Below are 20,006 nucleotides of genomic sequence, written 5' to 3'. Positions count from 1 at the left end.
TGGCTTCCTCCCGGGTCGGGAGGCAGAGCCCCGTCGTTGCCAGCCGTTAATAAAGCCGCTTGCAGGGGCGTTGTTCAAAGCTGCCGTGTGGCGTGCTGGTTTCTGAGCCCGAACAACTTCAAAATAACGAAATGTGCTCTCTTGTCCCCCCTTGAAACGCTCCAGAGGTGCCTTCGTGTTTTATGAAGCCTGTTAACGCTGCAGGAGGTGACTGAAGACCATGCTGCAGCACTGGGGGTTTGTGCTGCTCGTTTGCGCCCTGTTTTTCCACTGCCACCAGCCCCATTTCTGGGAACATGGGGTTTTGGGCAGCTGCTGCCAGCGAGGAACAGCCCGAGGGCAGCAGCTGTGGGGCAGGAGCAGCCCTTGCCCAAAGGAGCAGTGCCCATCGTGCCCCACAAGCAGCTCTCCCCCCCGTTAGGTACAGTCCTGTCCCCCTTCCACATCTCCAGGGCAACAGCCAGGTTTTTTGAGATGCTTTGAGCCAGCCTGGATTCTGCATATACATTTCTGAAAACAAAACCATCATAAATTCAGCAATGTTTCGATTTGCTCTGTTTAGAGGTGCCTGTGCCCTCATGCCTCTCCAATTCTAAGGTGGCCAGGCTGCCCGCTCTGCTGAGCATCAGACGTGCAGCTACCTGTGAAACATTGCAACAAGCATTCCTTTAACAGCTGTAACGAAACCTTAATTTTGACTATATTTGCACCTTTATCCAGCTTTGGTAGGTTGATCACAGATGTAGACAGAAATGAAGAGAGGAAACAGGAAAATCCCTGTGTATTACCCAAAAGACTCAAGATGTCTAATTAGGATATTAAAAAGTTCTTCCCAGTGACCCTATATATGAAAACCAGCTGGGAAGGTATGATGCCACCCTTGAATATACAGGTCTTCCACAGTGGTAGCTGAAACCACAAAATACTAAAATGACTGTTTATCGGTGTTCTGGGTGACTTTTGTGACATTTATTTATCTGAAAAAGTACACCATCATCCCTCTCTTTGCAGCCCACTTTAGAGTAAAAAGCAAGTTAATGGTGTCTGACACCGTTGCACATAAAATACTTCATTAAATGGCATGGGGGATGAATAATTTACATTCTTTTTTAACGGTAGCACATGGGTGGAAGTAGGTTGGCAGGGTGTGCTGTAACAACAACCATTTACATCATTTTGTATTTGCAAGAGTGACTGTAAAGCGCCTGAGATTAGAAAGGTCCTAAGGCTACGTAGGGAGGCACAACTGAGGCATCCTCATTCTCCATCAGGAGATAAAAGCTTGTGGGAAGACAGACCTGTGCCTGGGTCTATTTAAGTGATCGTTGTATGATGAGATTTGGTTCAGTTATAATGAAAGCTGGTTCAGGACTACGGGGTAATGCCTCGATTGGTTTTATAGCCCTTGACTGCTTAAGGCTTTAACAATGTCTTTGCACACAGTGTTTCCCAAATGCCATCGTGCTGCTGCGCCTCGTGAAAAGAGCAGGTGCCTATAAAACCTGTCCCAAAATTTGGAAAGCCAAAAGAAAACCCTAAAAAAGGGGAAAACGGGGCAGAGAAACGTGGCACGTACTGAATATATAGGAAGGGTAGGACAAGACTGAATTACTCTTGTCACCTTTCCTGAAAGCACCACAGAAGTAATGACAGCAATGTAAATCTGTTCCCATCGTTTATTTTTAGCAGAAATCAAATGCATTACGTGGCAAAAATAAATGTGTCGTTAGAGCTCGAAGCAGACAGCATACCTGCAGACAGCGATGGCCTGCAGTCTTCATTCAGACTGCTTCAAAGACAGGTTTTGACTGCACCTTTCTGTATCCTGCTGCCCTGATCCTTTCCAAAACACAGCCGTTGGGAGCCAGCATCCCAGAACCAAGATAAGCTAGGACAGGAGCTTGGTGAGGCTGCCCAGGGCCTCGGCCAGGCTGGTCCTGAGCACCTCTGAGATGCTCAGAGACTCTCCAGCCTGCCTGAGCCCCAATTCCCATGCTTCACCGCCTGCTTTCCAAAGATATTATTTTCCTTAAACAGACTTTTTCTTGCTCAGCTTGTGTCTGTTGCCTGTTGCCCTTCAGGACTTCCTTGCACCATCTGATCATATTCCTCAAATCTCGTTAGCAGATAATTAAATGCATTTTCTTGCACTTGGTAGGAGATGTGCTGTAGCTTACACACTTCATCTGGGTGGATCTTTCAGGATTTGGTATCCGATTTGGGGAATTGTGGTGCTTTTACCTCTTTAGGCAGCCGAACTCCACCACAACCAGCCTCTGCTGCAGGGAGGGTTAACTCCATCCCAGCCAGACCCAGTACAGGAACAAAGCATTCTGCTAACTCGCTGAAGTAAAGGAGACGCTGCACCAAAATGTCAGTGGAAAAGACTTCAAGAATGACACTTTTGACATTATCGGTGCCTGTTCTGTGTGGAAACAATTTCAGGCTATCGGGAGGTTGGCTCCAGCAATCTTGGCTCCGAAGGGGCTGATCCCTTCTCCAGCTGTTGCTCCTGGTGTGCAGTTTTTACATTTGCTACAAGCATTTAAAAAGGGAACTGCATTTCCAGTCGTGCTGGCTGATGTGTAAAAGATTCAAAAGGCTCCAGGGGAAATAGCAGAGAAAAAATTATTATTTTTAGAAGAAAGATGAGTTAGGGTCCTGTTTTCCTTGGTTAATAAATAGGATTACTATCTCAAGCGAACTCTCCTACATAAATATTTGCTCTTTGCTTTATACGGTATGTTTAGGTTATATTTTTAGACAACAAACCCCAAAATGTGTTTGTTTTGTCCTCCCACCTTCAGCCTGGCTTGTCTGCCCGTCCTCAGGCAGCGGGCTCCGCAAAACAAGGAACATACTTTGCTGTTGGCCACCGAAAGGATCACCTTCGGTCCAGACACAGACAAATAACCGAGAATGTGCTCCAACTAACACAAACATTTTAAAATGTCTGAACTCTTAGGGCCGGATCCAGGGAATCATTTCGTTCTCCCGGGTTGAGTGCCCCAAGCAGAAGGTCATGGAGCCTGAGCCAAGGCGCGGAGGATTCCTGTGTGTCGGACAGCAGCCGGCGGAGCGGGGTAGGGATTACCCTCACCCCAGCTGACCGGGCACTCGGGGTGCTCTCCTGGAAAATCAGACCAGTTACAGGGAATAAGCTTTTGCCACTGGGCTCTTCACACGGTGGGAGAGGAACCTGTGGAGGGAACAACACCGTGTCTTAGGAGATAAGCCAAGCTCTGTTACAGTGTTGAGGAACTGGAGGAGCTGACACCTCCCTCTGAGAGACCCCGTGGATCTCAACACTACAAAGCCACGCTCCTGAGCCAGGCTTTTAGCTGTTAAGACAAATCTAGACTGTGACCATTTCCACCAGGACGGCTTTAGGAGTGCCTTTCTTGTCCTCGGGAGTTTTTTAGAAGGGCATTTCGGGATCCCAGCTCTGGCTTTGCCGCAGGTTGGCACCTGGGTGCCGTCCTCGCCTCTGGATCCCAGCCCAGTGCTGGGCTTAGCTCGCAAGTCCAAATACCCGGCATATTCAGCTGCACGGATCAGCGACGGCAGGGGTCAGGGAGGTGGTGCAAAATCGCAGATGATTTTGGGCCTGCAAGTGAGCAACCCAGGCACCTTGCTCTTCCCCCGGGGTCACTTTACTCAACGTGTTTCAGATGGGCTGGAACGCGTCCAGACTGCACGCTGTGTGTTTCAGAGCAGGGTTTTGCGAGGGAGGGATTATTTCTCTCCTGCTAGCTCCGATACGAAACGCTGGGGTGAGACCCCAGCGACGTCAGGGGATTTCTTTGAAACTTCTTGGAGCCGTGGCTGAATCTCCGAAGCCCACAGCTTTGTGTGACAGCAGGGGGGTTGGTTCGATGGGGCTGGGTGTTATATAATCAGCCTTTTCTTCTCCCTTTTGCTTGTGCTCACGCTATGTAGGCTGCCTTCTTGGATTTCAGCAACCCTACGGCAGCCTGAGTCATGTGTGCGAGGCTCTTTTCTGCACGGTTGTGTAAGTGAGCGAGTTGCAAAGGTCATGGGAATGAGTTATTTAAAAACTGAAGCATGCTGGGCTCCATCCAGCTTCGAATAGATGAGCTCGGAAAGGCATTTACGTTTTAAATTACAGCACTGGTGATCGGGAGCTGATTGACTCCGAGTCAGTGTTTCTGTTTCCTCCTCAAACTGCAGTATCGCAGTGCTCCCGTTTCTTCTAAAAGCGCTGCTGATGTGATTATGAAGCCCCACGTGAGACAGCGAAGAAAGGATTTGCTCTCAGCCTTCAGAAAACAAACTCGCTCCCAGATATTGCCATCACAGGCACCGCTTTAATGCTCTCTCATTTTCAGCGCTCACAGGAATTCATCTCCCGTGGCTGGCCGTGCTTTGAAGTGGAAGTGCTCCAACGCACCCAAAGAGCGTTTCCAAAGTGATGAGGTAAGATACGTCGTGGTGGTTCAGCCTGAGGAAGCGGCTGAAGGACTCTTTGATTACTAAAAAAAAAAAAAAAAAAAAAAAAACAACAACAAAAAAACAGAATAGTACAATCCAGCACCCAAAGTATTGCACCTGTATCACAGTGTGAGGCAACAGCACATCCCGTGAGTCCGTGGAGTCACAAATGCACACATAAGGGGAAAAAAGGGGTTAATAAACAAATAAATTAATAAATAAAGCACCACAAAAATGAAGGGCAGAAATGCAAAGGGCACAGTAAAGTGAGTTCAGGGGCATGACACTGAAAATGACAGCAAAAAAAGAGGACGCTAGGGCAAAGGGCTTCCTGGAAAAGGCTTCACAGGTAGGCTCTCGCTGTTTGCTGCTTCGCATTGACTTTGAACTCGAAGCCCGCGTAGCAGAATGAAGGCACCACAGCAGCCTGGAAGGGGGATCTGGATGTGCTTGAATCACAGATAGATAATTCCTTCCCTCTCCGTGGAAAGCACATACAAAAAAGGTGCTTTGTGCAGAGACACAGCGCTGGCAAGGAGGCTTCTCCGCCTCGAGCAGCTCTAGGAAGTCATTTGGGGCCGCAGCCACGTTCCCGGGGCTGTAGGAAAGGTCAGCGCCTCGTTGTCCTTCACCTCTGCGGGGCTTGGCTCAGCAAATCCGCGCCGCCGGCCGCTCTGAAGTGCTTCCAGCTCGTGATAAATTCAGGCCCCACGCGCACGCACGGTGAGCTCCCCGTGCCCAGCCCGTGCTCGGGGGCATGGGACCTGCTGCCCAGCGCCGGGCTCCAACACCCAGAAAGAAAATGCTGCCAGGTCTGCATCCAAAAAAAAAAAACAAAAATTCTGGGTTTAAATCCTGAAGGATGAGCTACGGGCACAGACGTAGCTCCTGGTCTCACATCCCTGCGTGCTGACGCCAGCGAAGGTGGGAGGGAAAAACGTGAGCAGGAGGGGAACGTGGCTCAGAAAATATTTAATTCTGGAATTCTCCTCTTTTTTTTTTTTTTTTTTTCCCTTTGTGCATAACCCTGCAGTGCATCTCCCCCAGCGTCTGCCTGTTCGGAGAGGACATTTCCCCGCAGCCCGCAGAGAGAGGGGAAGGCAGAGGTAACGTCAGGTGATGAACGCAAAAGTTTAATTTCGGTGAAAGTTCACATCTTTGCAACATTTGCAAGCCGGTGTTTTAGATGATTCAGGCAGGCCTGCCAAGTGCACCATCTCCCCATACTCCCAGTGAAAGGCTGTGAGTGAAGGTTGCCATGGTTACAGCCGGGTCCCAAAATTGGCTTTATTATATCGTAATTCTCGTTTCTCCTCCCGCCCAGATACAATGAAAGACAGATTGCCATTTCTGTAATTAACCACGATACAAAAGCTTTTGCTCATTTAGCGACGCTCGAGCAAACATGTGCGGGGGGACGTTTTGCAGTCTCATTTCCACTGGGACCAGTGAGCGGCATGGCATTTGCTGCACCCAGCCTGCAGAAATTTGGTACATAAATTCCTCTTGTTTCCTGAAAGTTAGTTCGGTATTTTCATTTGTTGCAAAAATATCGCCCATAAAGCAAACAAGCACACCCACGACTTCCTTTTATAAAGGATACGTTGCGTGTAAAGACCCGCATTGTATGAGCAGTTATTTTCACTGGGGAAGAAAAAAAGAGCTTGGGGTGACTGAAGATGGTGGCTGGTAAGAAGAAATCGTCCAGGACTTCACGTTGTACCAGCTGAGAAGAAAACGGCTGCTCTAGATGAGACATGGCAGGGTATCTTCTGAGTGTTTGCATAAGTGACACACGAATAATCAGTAATGATTTGGGAGCTTTTTAGGCTCCTGGGTCATCGCAAAGCAGATTTTGTGAGCCGGGTCACACCGCCCTGTGGGTGAGGGCTTGGCACGCCTGGGGCTGTGCCCTGGTAATCGAGGAATGCCAGAGAAAATAGGATGGCACATCAGGACAAGATAAATGTGGCACCAAAAGGCTGCTCATAACCCCTGCTGTAGGGTTGTCCCCAATCCTTTTTGTAAAGGATCAACCCCCCATCACCCAACGGGACCAGGATTTTGTTTCGAAGCAGCTGAACAAGATATGCAATACAAAACTGGCACAGCATTGAGGAAGACCAGCATTTGCCGTGCTTTAATCTTACTCTGAGAGCTCTCAGAGCTTGAACGCCTGTCGCCGAGTGGACGTAAGGCATACGTATGTCGTACCCACCGCGCAATAAATCTTTCGTTTGCTTGCAGCCCGGGAGCTGTGGAGGAGGCACATGCTTGGCTGAGCACCGCTGCTGACGGGGGCTGTGCAAGGATGCTCCGGGCTGCGCCGAGCGAGCGGTGAGTCACTGGAGTGGGACGGCACAAAAGCTCATTTCCCCGCTTACTCAGAGGTAAAATATTTCTGGAACCGAGCCTGGTTTGTGGTAGGAATATTAAGGATGTTTCTGTCTTTTTCTGATAAAGCTCCTTTTGAAAAAAAAAAAAAAAAAAAAAAAAAAAGAGTGAGGGAGATCATTGGTTCAGTTAGCACCGAATCCTTTCAGAAAGCCTGCAGCCGAGTTTTCCTTTGCAAATCGGTTTGCATGGCTCTGTCTGAAACACGCCTCGGAACAGCACTGGCAGCTCCTGTACCGAACACCGAGCGCTGCGTTTTCCCTTTGATCTCTGCTTTGTGTTTAATACCCCGTGGAGAACCGGATTGAGCCCGCGTCTGAAACGCGGACCGTAGGAAATCTGTGAGTTTTCAAGCCTTGATGGAGTAATTAGAAGATGAAAAGCCGTAAGATAAAAAATAAAAAAATAAAAGAATAAAGGCACGTTTAGCTCCTGTAAAACCCTTCAAGTTCCACTAAATAATGAGAGGAATTTAAACCATTTTTTAATTAAAACCTAAGTAGTGGAAATAATTTTCCTGCAGTGAAAATCTGATGAGGCTAAGAGTGAGGTAACGCTGGAACTAGAGGTCCAGTGCCTAAAGGGGGCTACAGGAAGGCTGGGGAGGGACTCTGTGTAAGGGGGTGCAGGGATAGGACAAGGAGGAGTGGCTCTAAACTAGAAGAGGAGAGATTTAGATCAGATAGGAGGAAATTCTTCACTCAGAGGGTGGTGAGGCCCTGGCACAGGCTGCCCAGAGAAGCTGTGGATGCCCCATCCCTGGAGGTGCTCAAGGCCAGGCTGGATGGGGCTTTGGGCAGCCTGGGCTGGTGGGAGGTGTCCCTGCCCATGGCAGGGGGTGGGAATTAGATGGGCTTTAAGGTCCCTTCCAACCCAAACCATTCTGTGACCCTATGACATATGGCAAAAGCAAAAAGAGGTCAAAGAGAAAGAGGTAAAAGACTGTTCAGTTGTGTCTCTGAGTTCAGTAAACACATGTCCATCAGGGTGGGAAAAGGATGGGACATTGCACAAGTCATAACCCCTGCTGTAGGCACCAAGCCTCAGTGGTGAGAATGGGAAAACATTTTTCCCTCCAAATCCCTCATCTTTCCTCATCTTCCTTTGTCTTTTCCTGTGTCGCTCACTCCTTTTACTTTCTGCAGGCAAAAGAAATGAGAAGTATTTAATATATTTATTGTGTTTCCTCAAACGCAGCCAGAGCCATGGGGCACCTCCTCTGCTCTCCGCCACCCTTGGCTTGCACCCACGCCAGGTCTGATGCTAAACCAGTGCTCTGGAGGAACGTGCGGGCATCTGATATGGATGTTAACGAGGAATTCAGCTCTGTGCTCATAACTAAGTGCACTCTTAATTGCAGGTAATCAACCAGAAGCAGCAGCAGAAGCTCTTCACAGGGAGGTTATAAGCTTGTGTCTTGCCCCTTGGGCACTGGGAAGTGTTTCTGTCCTGGGCTTGAGGTCGGTTATGTCAGGTTTGGTGTTCCTATGACCCTCTTTTTTCCCCCATTAACTTCCTTTTGTGTTACCCGTGCCCTCTTCAATATGCCCAGGCTCCTTGTTCCCTGGGGGTGGGCATGGAAACCCACCTGTCCTCGGAGTGAGATGGTGTCCTGTGGGGTGCCCGACTGCAGCCTGCACTGCAGGGGGCCAAGCCCAATTTCCTGCTAGGCATTTCCAGCATCCCCAGCTCTGGAAAATAGTCTGAAATATTAGGAGTCCCCCAGACACACAGAGGTGGGAACCCTGCAGTTCAAGAAAGCAGCAATGAATGAGATGGTTTCTGAACAGAAATTTGTTTTTTGCTTTCCTCAGAAGTCCATTAGGAGCCGCTCGGCTGGTTCGAAGCGCTCTGATTCTGATGAAGTGGCATTTCCTGACGAAAAGCTGTTGTTTTGATGGAAAACTTCCCTCCAGCTTCCAATTTGTTTATTGACAGTGACAAAAGCAGGTTTTTACTTCTGTCAGCAGGGACAACGCGGCCGTAAAACGAGCAGGCTGCCTTGCCTCACGCGTTATCAGCAGAACTGCCAGCTAAGCACTAATTCCTGAGCCCTGTGGTGGCCGATTCTCGGCAGTGATGTATGGAGCAGAGCAGCAAAACACGGTGCCTTTTTCCATTTTGCTGTGCTGTGGGTTAGAAAAAAAAAAATAATAAAAAAAATAAATAAATAAAAAAAAAAAGACTTTAACCAGTGAAGTGATTACACTGCAAAAAGAGGGGATGCGTGTGCCTGCAGGTGAGCGCGTGGCCCCAACATACCGCTTCATGGATGTGTATTTCTGATCGGGATTGATGTAAAATAACTGGAGGGGGTGGCAATATCTACCTGTTTTGACAGAATTCAGACTTTCTGGCTAAATCTGGTAAGACGTAGATAGCAGTAACACGGAGCTGAGGGCAGTGGAGTGATTTGTGGTTCTCCATCTAAGAGTAAACATATCTAACACGAACGTATAACAATACAATAGGGCACACAACTCAGACTATTGTGAGCCTAGCACTGTAAGAATAACGTTTGCTTGAGATCTTTCCAGAGAGATTGTTTTTGATTAGCCTCACCACCGTGCTTCCTCCACTGGAAGCATCAGCTCTGCTGCTTTGTTCCTTCAGCCTCCTCCCTTGGCACCGAGGGAAGGAAAGCAGCGGGGTGACACCGCCGGCTGCACAAAAGGACCTGAGGGTGCCACGAGAAGAAGACACGCCAAAGGCACAGCATGGAGCGGGCTGAACTCAATAAACACAAGCAAATGTGTAACAAGTAAAACAGAGAATATTTAAGGTCACTTACTGGCAGGGGGTGGTTTAAGCAACACATTTTTTTAACCCGATCTCTTGCAGCTTTTAAGATATTTTTTCACTGTTCTCTGGCCACAGAGATGTCTGTGTTATCCTTCACTTTTACCTCTCTCTCTAGTATCAGCTCCTGTTCCAGGCTTCTTGTTTTGAAGCCCTTTGAAGGAATTATCACAGAGATTGTCCTAGGCAGAAATGGGAGGTTTGCTCTTCGGTTTCCACCTCAAAATCACCCTACAGCAGCCAGCAGTGACAGCACCTGATGTGCAGGGGCCGGGTGGGACGCTCAGAGGATGTCACAGCTCTGTCCTCTTTGAAGAAACTCATGTGGTTTTAGTTCACACTGACCAAGGTGTTGCAGCTTGTGCTCAGCCTCCGAGGAAATGCTGGGTGCAGCTCGTGACGTGGCCGTGCAGAGCACCAAAGCTCCTGAGACGAGGCAGCACAGCCCTCCACACCACCAACCTCAAATGGCAGCAGGGGACTTGAGCTCAGCCTCAGTGCTGAGCCCAGCTGGCAGCGCTGGGGCAGCTTTTCGGGAAGGCAGAATTTGAGCCAGGGCTGGTCCCGGTGCTGCTGCCCTTCGAGCAAGAGCACGCTGCACAGGCTGGCTTGCACCAGGAGCCTGTGTGTTCCTGGGTGTTTTTGCCCTCCTCCACCCAGCAGCAGCAGCTGTACAGGGGGAGTTTTGAGCCTCTGCACAACATCTTTGACCCAAATGTGCCGGGTCAGTGCCAAAAATGCCTTTTCGGAGGCGGGTCAGGGGGTGCGGCGGTGCTGCTGGGATTGTGCTGGGAGCAGCAGCTGGAGGAGGGGGAGAAGGGCTGCCAGAAACACCCCTCCTCAGCCAGCACCCATGGTTTGTAGAAACGGGTCCTTCATCCTGCATTTTTTTTGCCCCTGCCAGCTCCCTGCCGCATTTGGGAAGCGCAGGAAGGGATTTGAAACATTCCCATTCAGGGCTTGCTTCGAGCGCAGCCTTCATCACTCCTGTGCAAACCCGAAGGAAAATTGCATCTCATTCACCGCCGAGTTCGTCGGGACCGCACGTGATGGCCCCGCTCCCAAGTTAATCACAAAGTAAATATTTTGGGAGCAAAGCGGGTAGGAGCCGGTGCTACCAGGCAGCCATGGGAATCGGCCACCAGTGGGGTTTCAGCACGGGCTTGGTGCTGTGGGGTTTTTCTTTTTGACAGAAGTGCTGACAGGCACCAGCGGCCCCGGCCAAAGCAAACACGAGGATTTTTCTTCCTCCCCTCTCCCTGAGCTAGCAGCAATCCTTGGAGACAGGGAGCTGCAGCATCGCAAGCCTTTGGACCGAGACGTGAGCTTGGGGAGGTTTTTATGGTTGCTTACAACCTGCCTGCAAACTCTTAAGCAACGCCTTGGGGCCACGGGGATTACAGGGCCCTGCTGCCTCTCGGGATGGTCAGGAACTGTTTTTTTTTTTTGTGGAAATGAAGTGGTGCTGGGCTGGGGGAATCCACCTGCTGGCTCCTGGGGCCTGCAGAGCCGCTCTCTGTCCAGCTCCACCTCAGCGGCCCTTCATGGGCGAGGTGGGCCAGTGCGGAAAGCAGAAGCTGAGAGCTAAAAGCCTCGGGAAATAAAAGCCGTTCCCCAGAAGGGATCAGCTCCTCTCCGCTCCTTTGTCTCGTTTAAACTCCTCTGCCAGCCTGGGCCCTGCGCCTCAAAGCCAGACCCTGGGATTGGGACGTGACCATGAGCAGCTACGAAAGCCTCGCGATGAGAGAGGTTGGATGTGGTGCTTGGGGACACGGTTCAGTGGGTGACACTGGTGGTAGGGGATGGTTGCACCAGGTGATCCCGGAGGGCTTTTCCACCTTAATGATTCTGAAAAGAGCTCTATGAAAAGAGTAAAACTGTTGCAGCACTGCTCGGCCCATGGATCTGGCTAAGCCTAATGCAAATACCTTAGTTCAGCATTGCAGGAAGAACCGGTGACTGATTTTGTGAATGATTAGAGGGGAATTATTTCCCCCTGGTTGTAAAGCGGGGTGAAGAGGTCACGAAGAAGATGGCATTACAGCTTGTTTGTTTTTCATTTCAGCTCCTTCCACACCATGTGAGCTGGCCAACTTCTTCCTTCACTATTTTCAGTGATTAAAACCAACCGAGCAACCCAACCAACCAACCTCACTCGATGGCTTTCTGCCACCCTGACGAAGAGAGCTGTAAAGTGGAAATTCAATATCCATTATAATAGCAGGGGTTTCTGTGTGGGGTTTCTGGGGAACATCACTTCATCTGTGACCCGTAGCCTCAAGCAGGTCTCCCCGCAGGCACAAGAGCACAGATGCCAGCCTGCAGGGCCACAGCCACGGCCTTGCTCTTGCTGAAAGCACCATTTTGCGTGTGCTTCCCTGCAGAAACAGGGCTTAGCAGCTAATTCCCCAAGCAAGCTGCCAGCTTTGAGCAAAGTGCCAAGTCCCCAGGCTATGAAGTTCCTGCACAAGCAGCAGCTGGTACAGCAGAGCGGCTGTGTTCATTTAAATTATTAATGCCTCTTGCTGAGAAAAAGGCGAGCAGGGCACCTGCCTGACATTTCTGACGATGTGGGGTGAAGTACGAGGCTGCGGCAGGCACTGCTGGTGGAGGATGAGGTGCAGGAAAGAGGGACAGGGGTTCGGTGCTTTCAAATGGTGAGAAGGCGCACTGGAAAAGGCCACGATACTGGCTAGAGAAAAGCAGAGACACACGGGAAAGCTTGTGTGGTTGCAGGAGGCTGGCTTTGAGGGCTTTGCTGGTTACCTTCTTCCGCCATCCCAGCTTCCTCATGATTTTCTTAGGAGCACGTTGCAACGTCACCCTCCCCAAGTCATCCACTGGTCACGCTTTGCAAACAAAGAGAAATGTTTTGGTGGCACTGCCACCTCGCCCATGCTGCAGCAACCTGACGGGCAGGGTGGAAGTTTGAGCCTCACGCCAGCTGCACCTCTCCCCTCTTGTATGATTTACCTCCGTGCCATGTCCCTTTCTTACCCTTGTCCCAAGAGAGCTTCAGAACGAGCAAACCACAGAACGAGCAAACACCTCCTGCACTGTTCTGAAACCTCTCGTGGTTATGGAAGGAAAAGAGTGTTGTAGACTTGGGTCAGCTGAGTGAATGAGTGCAAAAAGACTTCTCCAATCCTTGAAAACTTCTTTATTGCTCAGAGGGACGGGTATGAAAGTTTGATATGGGATTATCAAATCCATAATCCCAATCCTGTGGGATTAAAACATTTATAAAGTTAAAGACGCTCAACACACGGATGACACATTGTAGCTGCTGACTAATTTTAAAAAAAGAAAAAAAGAACACACATTAAATTGGAAATACAATCCTAAGAGCTATTTCTTGAACAAATACCAACCAATAGGAGAACACAGCACAGTTAACCCATTTCAAGCATTCAATAGTCATCAGGAATGAAGAAAATCTATGAATTCCTGGAGCTTTTGACTCCTGTAATTATTTTCTAAATCATGTACAGCAACCATGTTAGCTATATTAACATTTTAGATAAATGGCCTGGAAAACTAAAACACAACAGAGTAGTGTGTGCACTGAGGAGAAGTAGGGGAGCAAGTGACTCAACTGTTTTGACAGGACAATTTCAGGTTAATTTATCATTTATCTGCAACAGGAGTTGCCTTTACCAGTAGTTCTTTCAAACCACAAGGCCATTAAAAGCTTCCACACACCCTTCTGAACAGCAGTTAATCAAAGGCAAACTCAAAGTGTAATTTTTGCATGGAAAGATGTACCTGCTTAGCAAAAGCGTTGAGAATAAGGTATAGAGGGAGAGCCCACATGCTGCCACGTCTCCATTTCTGCTGTTCCCAGACTGACTAAATTAATGCTACATGGCTGTGTCTGCAGATGGCACAATCACATCTGCATTATGCCTGCAGACATTCCCTGGTTTAGCAGGGTCTGATTACTACCTTTACTTGTTCTGACTGAAGTCAGTCACAAACCAGGACACTCTGGAGGAGGTGTGTTTGAAGCAGGGCTCAGCTCCCTGAAATAACTAACTTCTTGACTACGAACCCATCATCGGAATCTACAGAGAAAAAGCTTCTGTTATCACTGACAACGATGCTCAGTTCTATCACGGGACGTGCCAGAGTTGTAAGATCTGGGAAGTGTAGTTACACGTGGGTAAGCTATGCAAAAATCCTGCCCAGAGAAATGCATGGGCATCATAGGAGCCTAACTTTGCCTTGCAAATGTCCTGTTGCAGACCATTTTTCAGATGGCTCCATAGCTTAGTTTAGAGGTTTGGCACTCAGTACATCACTGACAGGTGATACGATAGAAACCTCACAACTAGTGAAGTCACGTCATAGTCCTCAGTGGGAATACGGTTTGGGGCTGTTTTTATAGATCCAGAACCTAAAGGACACTTCTACTTACTACGCTCCCTATAAAGGCATTAACCTTGATTTTATGCAGTGGACATTTTGCTGCTGCAAATTATATATTCTCAACTTTTTTGTAGCATAGGGTGCACCAACAAACTAAGAATTGTGCACAGTAGTAGACAAAAATAAAGAAAGCATGGTATAGAAATGTTTATGCTAAGCTGCATATTAATAAATGGATGTCTTGCTGAAAAATCAACCTTTCAGTTATCTCCCTTACAGCCTTACTTGGCAAATACACATCCTATCAGTTAATGGAAACCATATTGGACAAGAAAGCTACACTATTTTTGCAACACCAAAAGCAAATGCATTAGAACAAGTGACCCTGAGATTTACATCCATATTCCTGGACATAAGTTTAAATTTATGATATGATATGGTATTAACATTAACAACACCTTTCTCTTTGTGAAACCAAGAAACACCTGAAAAACAATGCTGCTCCAACTCCGATAAGCATGCCTGCATTTAAAATCTGCTAGGTGCAACTAACCATGTCCTTCATCTCTGTTCTGAATAAGGATGCTAGCCTTGACTTACTCCTTTATGGTGTTTTTGCTGGTGAGAGTCCGTTGTTGAATAATCTAAAGATAAATGACAGTTACAAAAACAGCAAACAAAATTCGTGTTTAATCATTTAATGAAAAATATTACTTTAAAAAAGCAGGGAGACTTTTCAAAGATACAAATGGGAGGTAGACACCTCGCTTTGAGGTGTTTCGAAGGCCATTCGTAATCTCCCTTAATACTTAACAAATGGCACTTGAACAATGATTAACTTGACTAAATTTCAAAAATATGATAAAGGTATGGTTGTTAAGTCCAAAGATAACAAAGCCAGAAAATTAGAGAGCCTGAAGCATATGAGCATATATAGGCACCTGTGAAGAACACTTTAAGAAGATATGAATAGTTGCTTGTGTTTCACTTGTGTGGAAACAGCACAGAATTAGTCCTATTATTATTTCCCTGAGCAGCTCACATCAGATGAGAGAAGATCAGGATCAAACCCAAAATACCTACAAACATCTCCTCTGTTCAGTTATGATTAGCCTGCTTTTCTGCATTGCTGTAGTGATGCTGTATCGCAGACATAAGGAAACTTTGTCATGTATAGTCTACACACAAAAAAAAACAATGATAAAGAAAAGAGACAAAAGCATTTACTACTATGACACAATGAAGAAAAGTTAAAATTTCAAGTTGGAGTCACTATAAATAAGTCATTTTTAGATAGCCCTCTTGAAATATTAATTCAACTCACAACAAAGCCTGTGCTGAATAAAACCGAAGTATGTTTGCTAAACATTATACCTCAAAATAAATTAAAAACAACAAAATGTAAAAAAAAAAGAAAAAAAAAAAGGTATTTCCAGAAAACTTAAGAGTTGACAGCCAATCTTGCCAAAGAGAATGCTTGAATTATTTCCTCAAAATTAGTGTTCCATATCTTATCAAAAGCCATTAAATAATCTTTACTTTCTTCTAATAAAAACAACATTAAGTCTTTTTTTAATTTATCTTTGCTTTTAAAGGCCTATGGCTTAGTGTTCACAAAGTAAAAACATTTGTAAATATACAAAAATAAAATCTAATACCAGACAATATAAAAAATGACAAATTGCAAAACCATTACATTATGATTGAAAAGTACACCAGAATTAATCTGTAGGTCAGAAGAGATGCTTTGGTCCTGGACACAACTTTCATGATTAACTCCTCACCAAAGTCTGTAGTCTTCTTAACTAAATGAGAAATCGTTCATCCACCAAGGTTTTGGATGTCAAATTCTTCTGCCCAACTGTATTACGAATAAACCTGAATATCTAACAACACAGAGAAACTGTATTAATGAAGAAGTGCTTAGAACAGCAGGTTTCAATAGCCAACATAAAATAACTACATATTATATTTAAATCATAAATAGTGAATTAGGTGCCTTTAGCAATTTCAAAGTATCTTCTGATATCTTTTCACCTCTAAATATGATAAAATTGTGATTAATTTTAACAGATATTTGTGTTTTCTACTGAAAGCTACTTGTAGACTCTTTACTCATGACATGCATGTGAATAAAATTAAGCCTGTTTTCCAAAAAGAAAAAATAATGAATAACTTTATAAGCTCTCAGTATAATCTTCTGTCACCACATACTGCCTACAGGGTTTAGTTATCTAACTATATAAGCTTTCATGCCAACCTCATTTTAAAGATACAATTGTATTCTTAAATTGAAATTTACCTCCTGTTGCAAGTACGTTAGAATAGCTGCTAAAACGAAACTTTGGGAAGCCAGATCCACAATGGAGAAAAACAGGATATCAAAGATGAGCAGTGTTGTCTCATTGCCGTAGTAGAGAACATCATCGAAAGAGTGTCCTTCATCTACAGAAAGAAAGGAATTTTTGAAAAAAGGATTATTTCTGTGAATTACAGGTTTGCGAAGTTCATCAGTCCACACTGATAAAGCTGGTAAGAAAAAGTAAACTTACAGCAAGGGTATTTTGTAAGGTAGTTATGGTTTTCCATTTAAGCAAAATACTAGAAGACCTTTCACTTATGAAATGGTTTTAATACTGACAAGAACAATAGGAAAAGCTCATGTGCCACACACAACTTTGTGCACTCCAGAAGTCTCAATCAAATTGTTAAAAAAAGGCTGCCTTGAACAAGAAGCAGACAAAACTTCCTCATCACTGAGATTTTTAACTGCTAACTCTGTGCCCAACTCAACAAAACAATGACACACATGCTTAAAACCTTAATCATGAGGAGCTTCAGAGATTAGTGTTATCTTTGCTCATCTGCTAAACAGTCTTCCAAAAAATGGGTCTTTTAAGCTTAAATTACCTTTTTCCATTGCCAAAACAGTTTAAACCACTTATCAACTTCTTTGCTTTGTTACCAAGCACCACTCTCAAAAGAGAAAACACTTAACTACTGAAAATAGGTTCTTTTATTTCTTTCTGCTTTTTTATGTTATTATGTTTAATGCAACTTTTATTGGCAACAGTTTATTTTCATTACAACCTGAATACACCTGACTTCCATGAAATCCTGACTTGTATCTAAACTTCTAGGAACTATGGCTGTCTAAGCCATCTCACAATATATTCAGAGCAATGCTTGTGACGGTGATGTTTGAAACAGTGGCAGTCAGGAAACTAAAGCAGAATATTATATGATTGTCCTAGATACTGGTTACCTGGTAATACACATTACCAAATACTGTGCTTTGCCTTAATAGGGAAGGAGAGCCCGATCCTTTGCTGAATTATGTGTAGCTCAGACATCTGGGATGAGAAAAGACCTCACACTACAGCCATGGCTTCTACTTCGTCTGAAAGCATGTACTGCATTCCAGACTATATAGCAAGGCTTTTGATTCAAACAAGGGGGTCAGCTTTTGCAGCCCTGGTGTCTGAGAGAGCAGTGTAAGTTCTGCACAGCTCAATAATCAAAAGTGGGGATTGCTATTATAAAAGACAACGACATATTTAGGATGCATGATGGTCATCTGGTAATACCAAAGGATTGGATTATGGTTCTGATAGAGTTTAAAGATTCTGAACAGTGAGGCTGGAGAGCCAAGGACCTAAGGGACTCAAAACGAGGGGCTGCATTGTCACAGATCACTAGTTAATATTTAGGTTTCACAAAGGTGATGGCCATATTTATGATTAGGGGTAGAATAAGGGTCTGAACTAAGTCTTTCAAAGATGAAGCTTGGAAAGACTTTTGATGGATTCCAAACAGCTCAGGGACTGAGGAAACAGACTGGCATCAGGCTCATACTCCTACTGCTTCACAGCTCATATTGCATTGCAATGTGGATGCTGATCCCTAGGCTGTATGTTAGAGGAGACCACAACTCAGGATTTCAGAACCTTGAAGGCTGAAACATGGTTAAGAGCTTTCATTAAACCTATTCTTACCACATGTACTTGGAAATACTTATGGCTAGGTTTAGCATGGGCTTGGGCTTCAGGACAGTGCATTGGAGAACCCAAGTGTCTGATTCCAAATAGCCCCAGGGACCAGAATCAGAACTTGTGTCATCCCTGTGCCTGCTGAAATACTCGTTTTGGTGTAGATATTGGCAACACTTAAAAAGCTTCGAAATAAAATATTCAAGAACCTCAATTACTCCGTACAGTCTGCAAAGATGTGTGGTACATTAACATCAACTATTCCACTAAAGCGTCCTCACTGTGATCAATATCCTCTTTAGAGAAATTGTCTTTCTGGATGTTTAGCTGTTTCAAAAGCAATTTATTTCTATACAAAACAAAACACTGAGCTATTTAAATATTGTGGCTCTTCTTTCCATTTACAAAGTGTATATTGGATCTAGATAGCAAGTCAAGGTAGCACTTCCTAAACACGTACACAACTCTACTCAGTATTTTCAGTTGTCTAAAAGAATAAAAAATTGCAATTAAGTTGCATAATAGAAATAGAATAAGAAAATAAGAACACCTGTTAAATAATTCCCTTAGAAACTATCATTTAATGACACCTCTTGCTGTAAAATCCAGTTTATATTGTAAATCCTGTGAAGTAAATCTACATTGAAACCTACGTATTATAGAAGTACAAATGCCAAGTCACAATTTTACCGTTGTAAAAAATACTCTTCTCTATTGGCTCCATGAACTCCATGCCTAGAATCCGTTCAAGCAGCAACTTATCTTTAACAATATAATCCATTTCTTTATGAACCTATAAGAAAAGGAAAGACAAAACTTGTTTTATGATTACAAAGAGAATGTACTTGTTACAAAGTGGAGTACAGCTACTTAGACCTGTACAAATGAAAAAAGCACCAGTTTATTTCAAGACAAAAACAAACACATAACAAAAAAGGATTTGTCTTTTTTAAGAGCAGGCTGTACTGCTGGACAGTACTCCAATTTTTTACTTGAATGAACCACTGTTTCGGTTGCCATAAAGCCTTTAACAAGAAGTTTTTAAGCACAAATGCTTGAAGAGAAATTACTGTCTTTCTGATTTACAATTTTAAGTCTCTACTTATTATATATATAATTTTCCTGAATATATTAATATCAATACATACGTGATCAATAAAAGAACTGAGAAATTTGTTCATGGCATTGTATGCCCTTGTGCTTTGTTCAAAAGTATTTGCAGATGAGTCCAAAAACCTAGCAGGACCACGTCTCTGAAAAAAAAGAAATATGACCATGATTTCAGTGGAAAAAAATTACCTTTTTTAAAAAAACATTTACAAAATAAAAACGTCTCACTTACTCTTGTTAGGGTTTCATGAATCCTATCGTACTGCAGTCTCATTTTCCTTGAGATGGAAATCTGAAATGTCTGGCCATCTGTGTTTGGTAACAAACCTCTCTGACTACACAGGTTTTCCTACACAATTAAAACAATTGTTAATTGACATAATTAATGTCATACATAGACCAAAAAAAGTCAAAGGCTTTTCTTTTCCTCTCTTTCATGTACATAAAGTACTTGATATCTCTAAATATTTGAATCCATTGCACCTTGGCTCTGTTATAGCAAGATTTTCTTAGAACATGAAATCCTGACCCCTGCTGTCACAAAGTCATTGCTCTTTTTAGTCATGTTCTTTTCATTACCTTCTAAAACATCTTTTAATGTTCATTCTGAAGCCTTTTGTTTCATGTTTATCATTTGTTCTGTATTTTTCTGCTTTTTCTTGTGTTTTGGATTTCTGACTTTTCCATATCTTTACCAGATCATTCTTAATAGATCTCAGGAAAACCAAGAACAGAAAATTCAACATCTCCATAAGGGAAAAAAACCACCTTTTCCCAAAATTATATTAAAATAAACAATTCAGAAACAAACAAACAAACAAAAACAACAACAACAAAAAAACACAGGAATACAATTAAGTCAAAAATTATATTTAAAAGATTCCTTGACATTTC

General features: G+C 44.6%; 1 protein-coding gene and 1 long non-coding RNA gene across 4 annotated transcripts in view; one reads left to right on the top strand and one right to left on the bottom strand.

The window, feature by feature from the left end:
* Positions 1–4,184: 4,184 nt before the first annotated feature.
* On the top strand, positions 4,185–10,653 carry LOC311433051. 2 transcript variants are annotated; one of them, XR_014690525.1, is made up of 5 exons: positions 7,021–7,187; positions 8,044–8,101; positions 8,207–8,306; positions 8,661–9,919; positions 10,550–10,653. It is a non-coding gene; the product is annotated as an uncharacterized lncRNA (long non-coding RNA). The 2 variants fall into 2 exon arrangements; XR_014690526.1 differs by lacking the exons at positions 7,021–7,187; positions 10,550–10,653 and adding exons at positions 4,185–4,437; positions 5,486–5,568; positions 6,700–6,842 and having other exon boundaries at positions 8,044–8,997.
* A 2,137-nt stretch (positions 10,654–12,790) lies between these two features.
* Positions 12,791–20,006, bottom strand: part of TMEM67 (transmembrane protein 67) — a 30,670-nt gene continuing 23,454 nt past the window's right edge. For both annotated transcript variants that reach the window (XM_084511489.1, XM_084511488.1), the window contains 5 exons: positions 19,345–19,461; positions 19,151–19,255; positions 18,693–18,795; positions 16,316–16,458; positions 12,791–15,899 (listed from right to left, as the gene is read on the bottom strand). In XM_084511489.1, coding sequence (XP_084367615.1) covers positions 15,819–15,899; positions 16,316–16,458; positions 18,693–18,795; positions 19,151–19,255; positions 19,345–19,461 — 549 coding nt within the window. In that variant the 3' untranslated portion in view covers positions 12,791–15,818. The remainder of the gene's footprint in view (positions 15,900–16,315; positions 16,459–18,692; positions 18,796–19,150; positions 19,256–19,344; positions 19,462–20,006) is intronic.

The sequence above is a fragment of the Aythya ferina genome, assembly GCF_964211825.1.
Source record: "Aythya ferina genome assembly, chromosome: 2".
Classification (NCBI taxonomy): Eukaryota; Metazoa; Chordata; class Aves; order Anseriformes; family Anatidae; genus Aythya; species Aythya ferina.
Note: the sequence above shows the minus strand (reverse complement) of the source record. Positions and strands in the feature narration are given on the sequence as shown.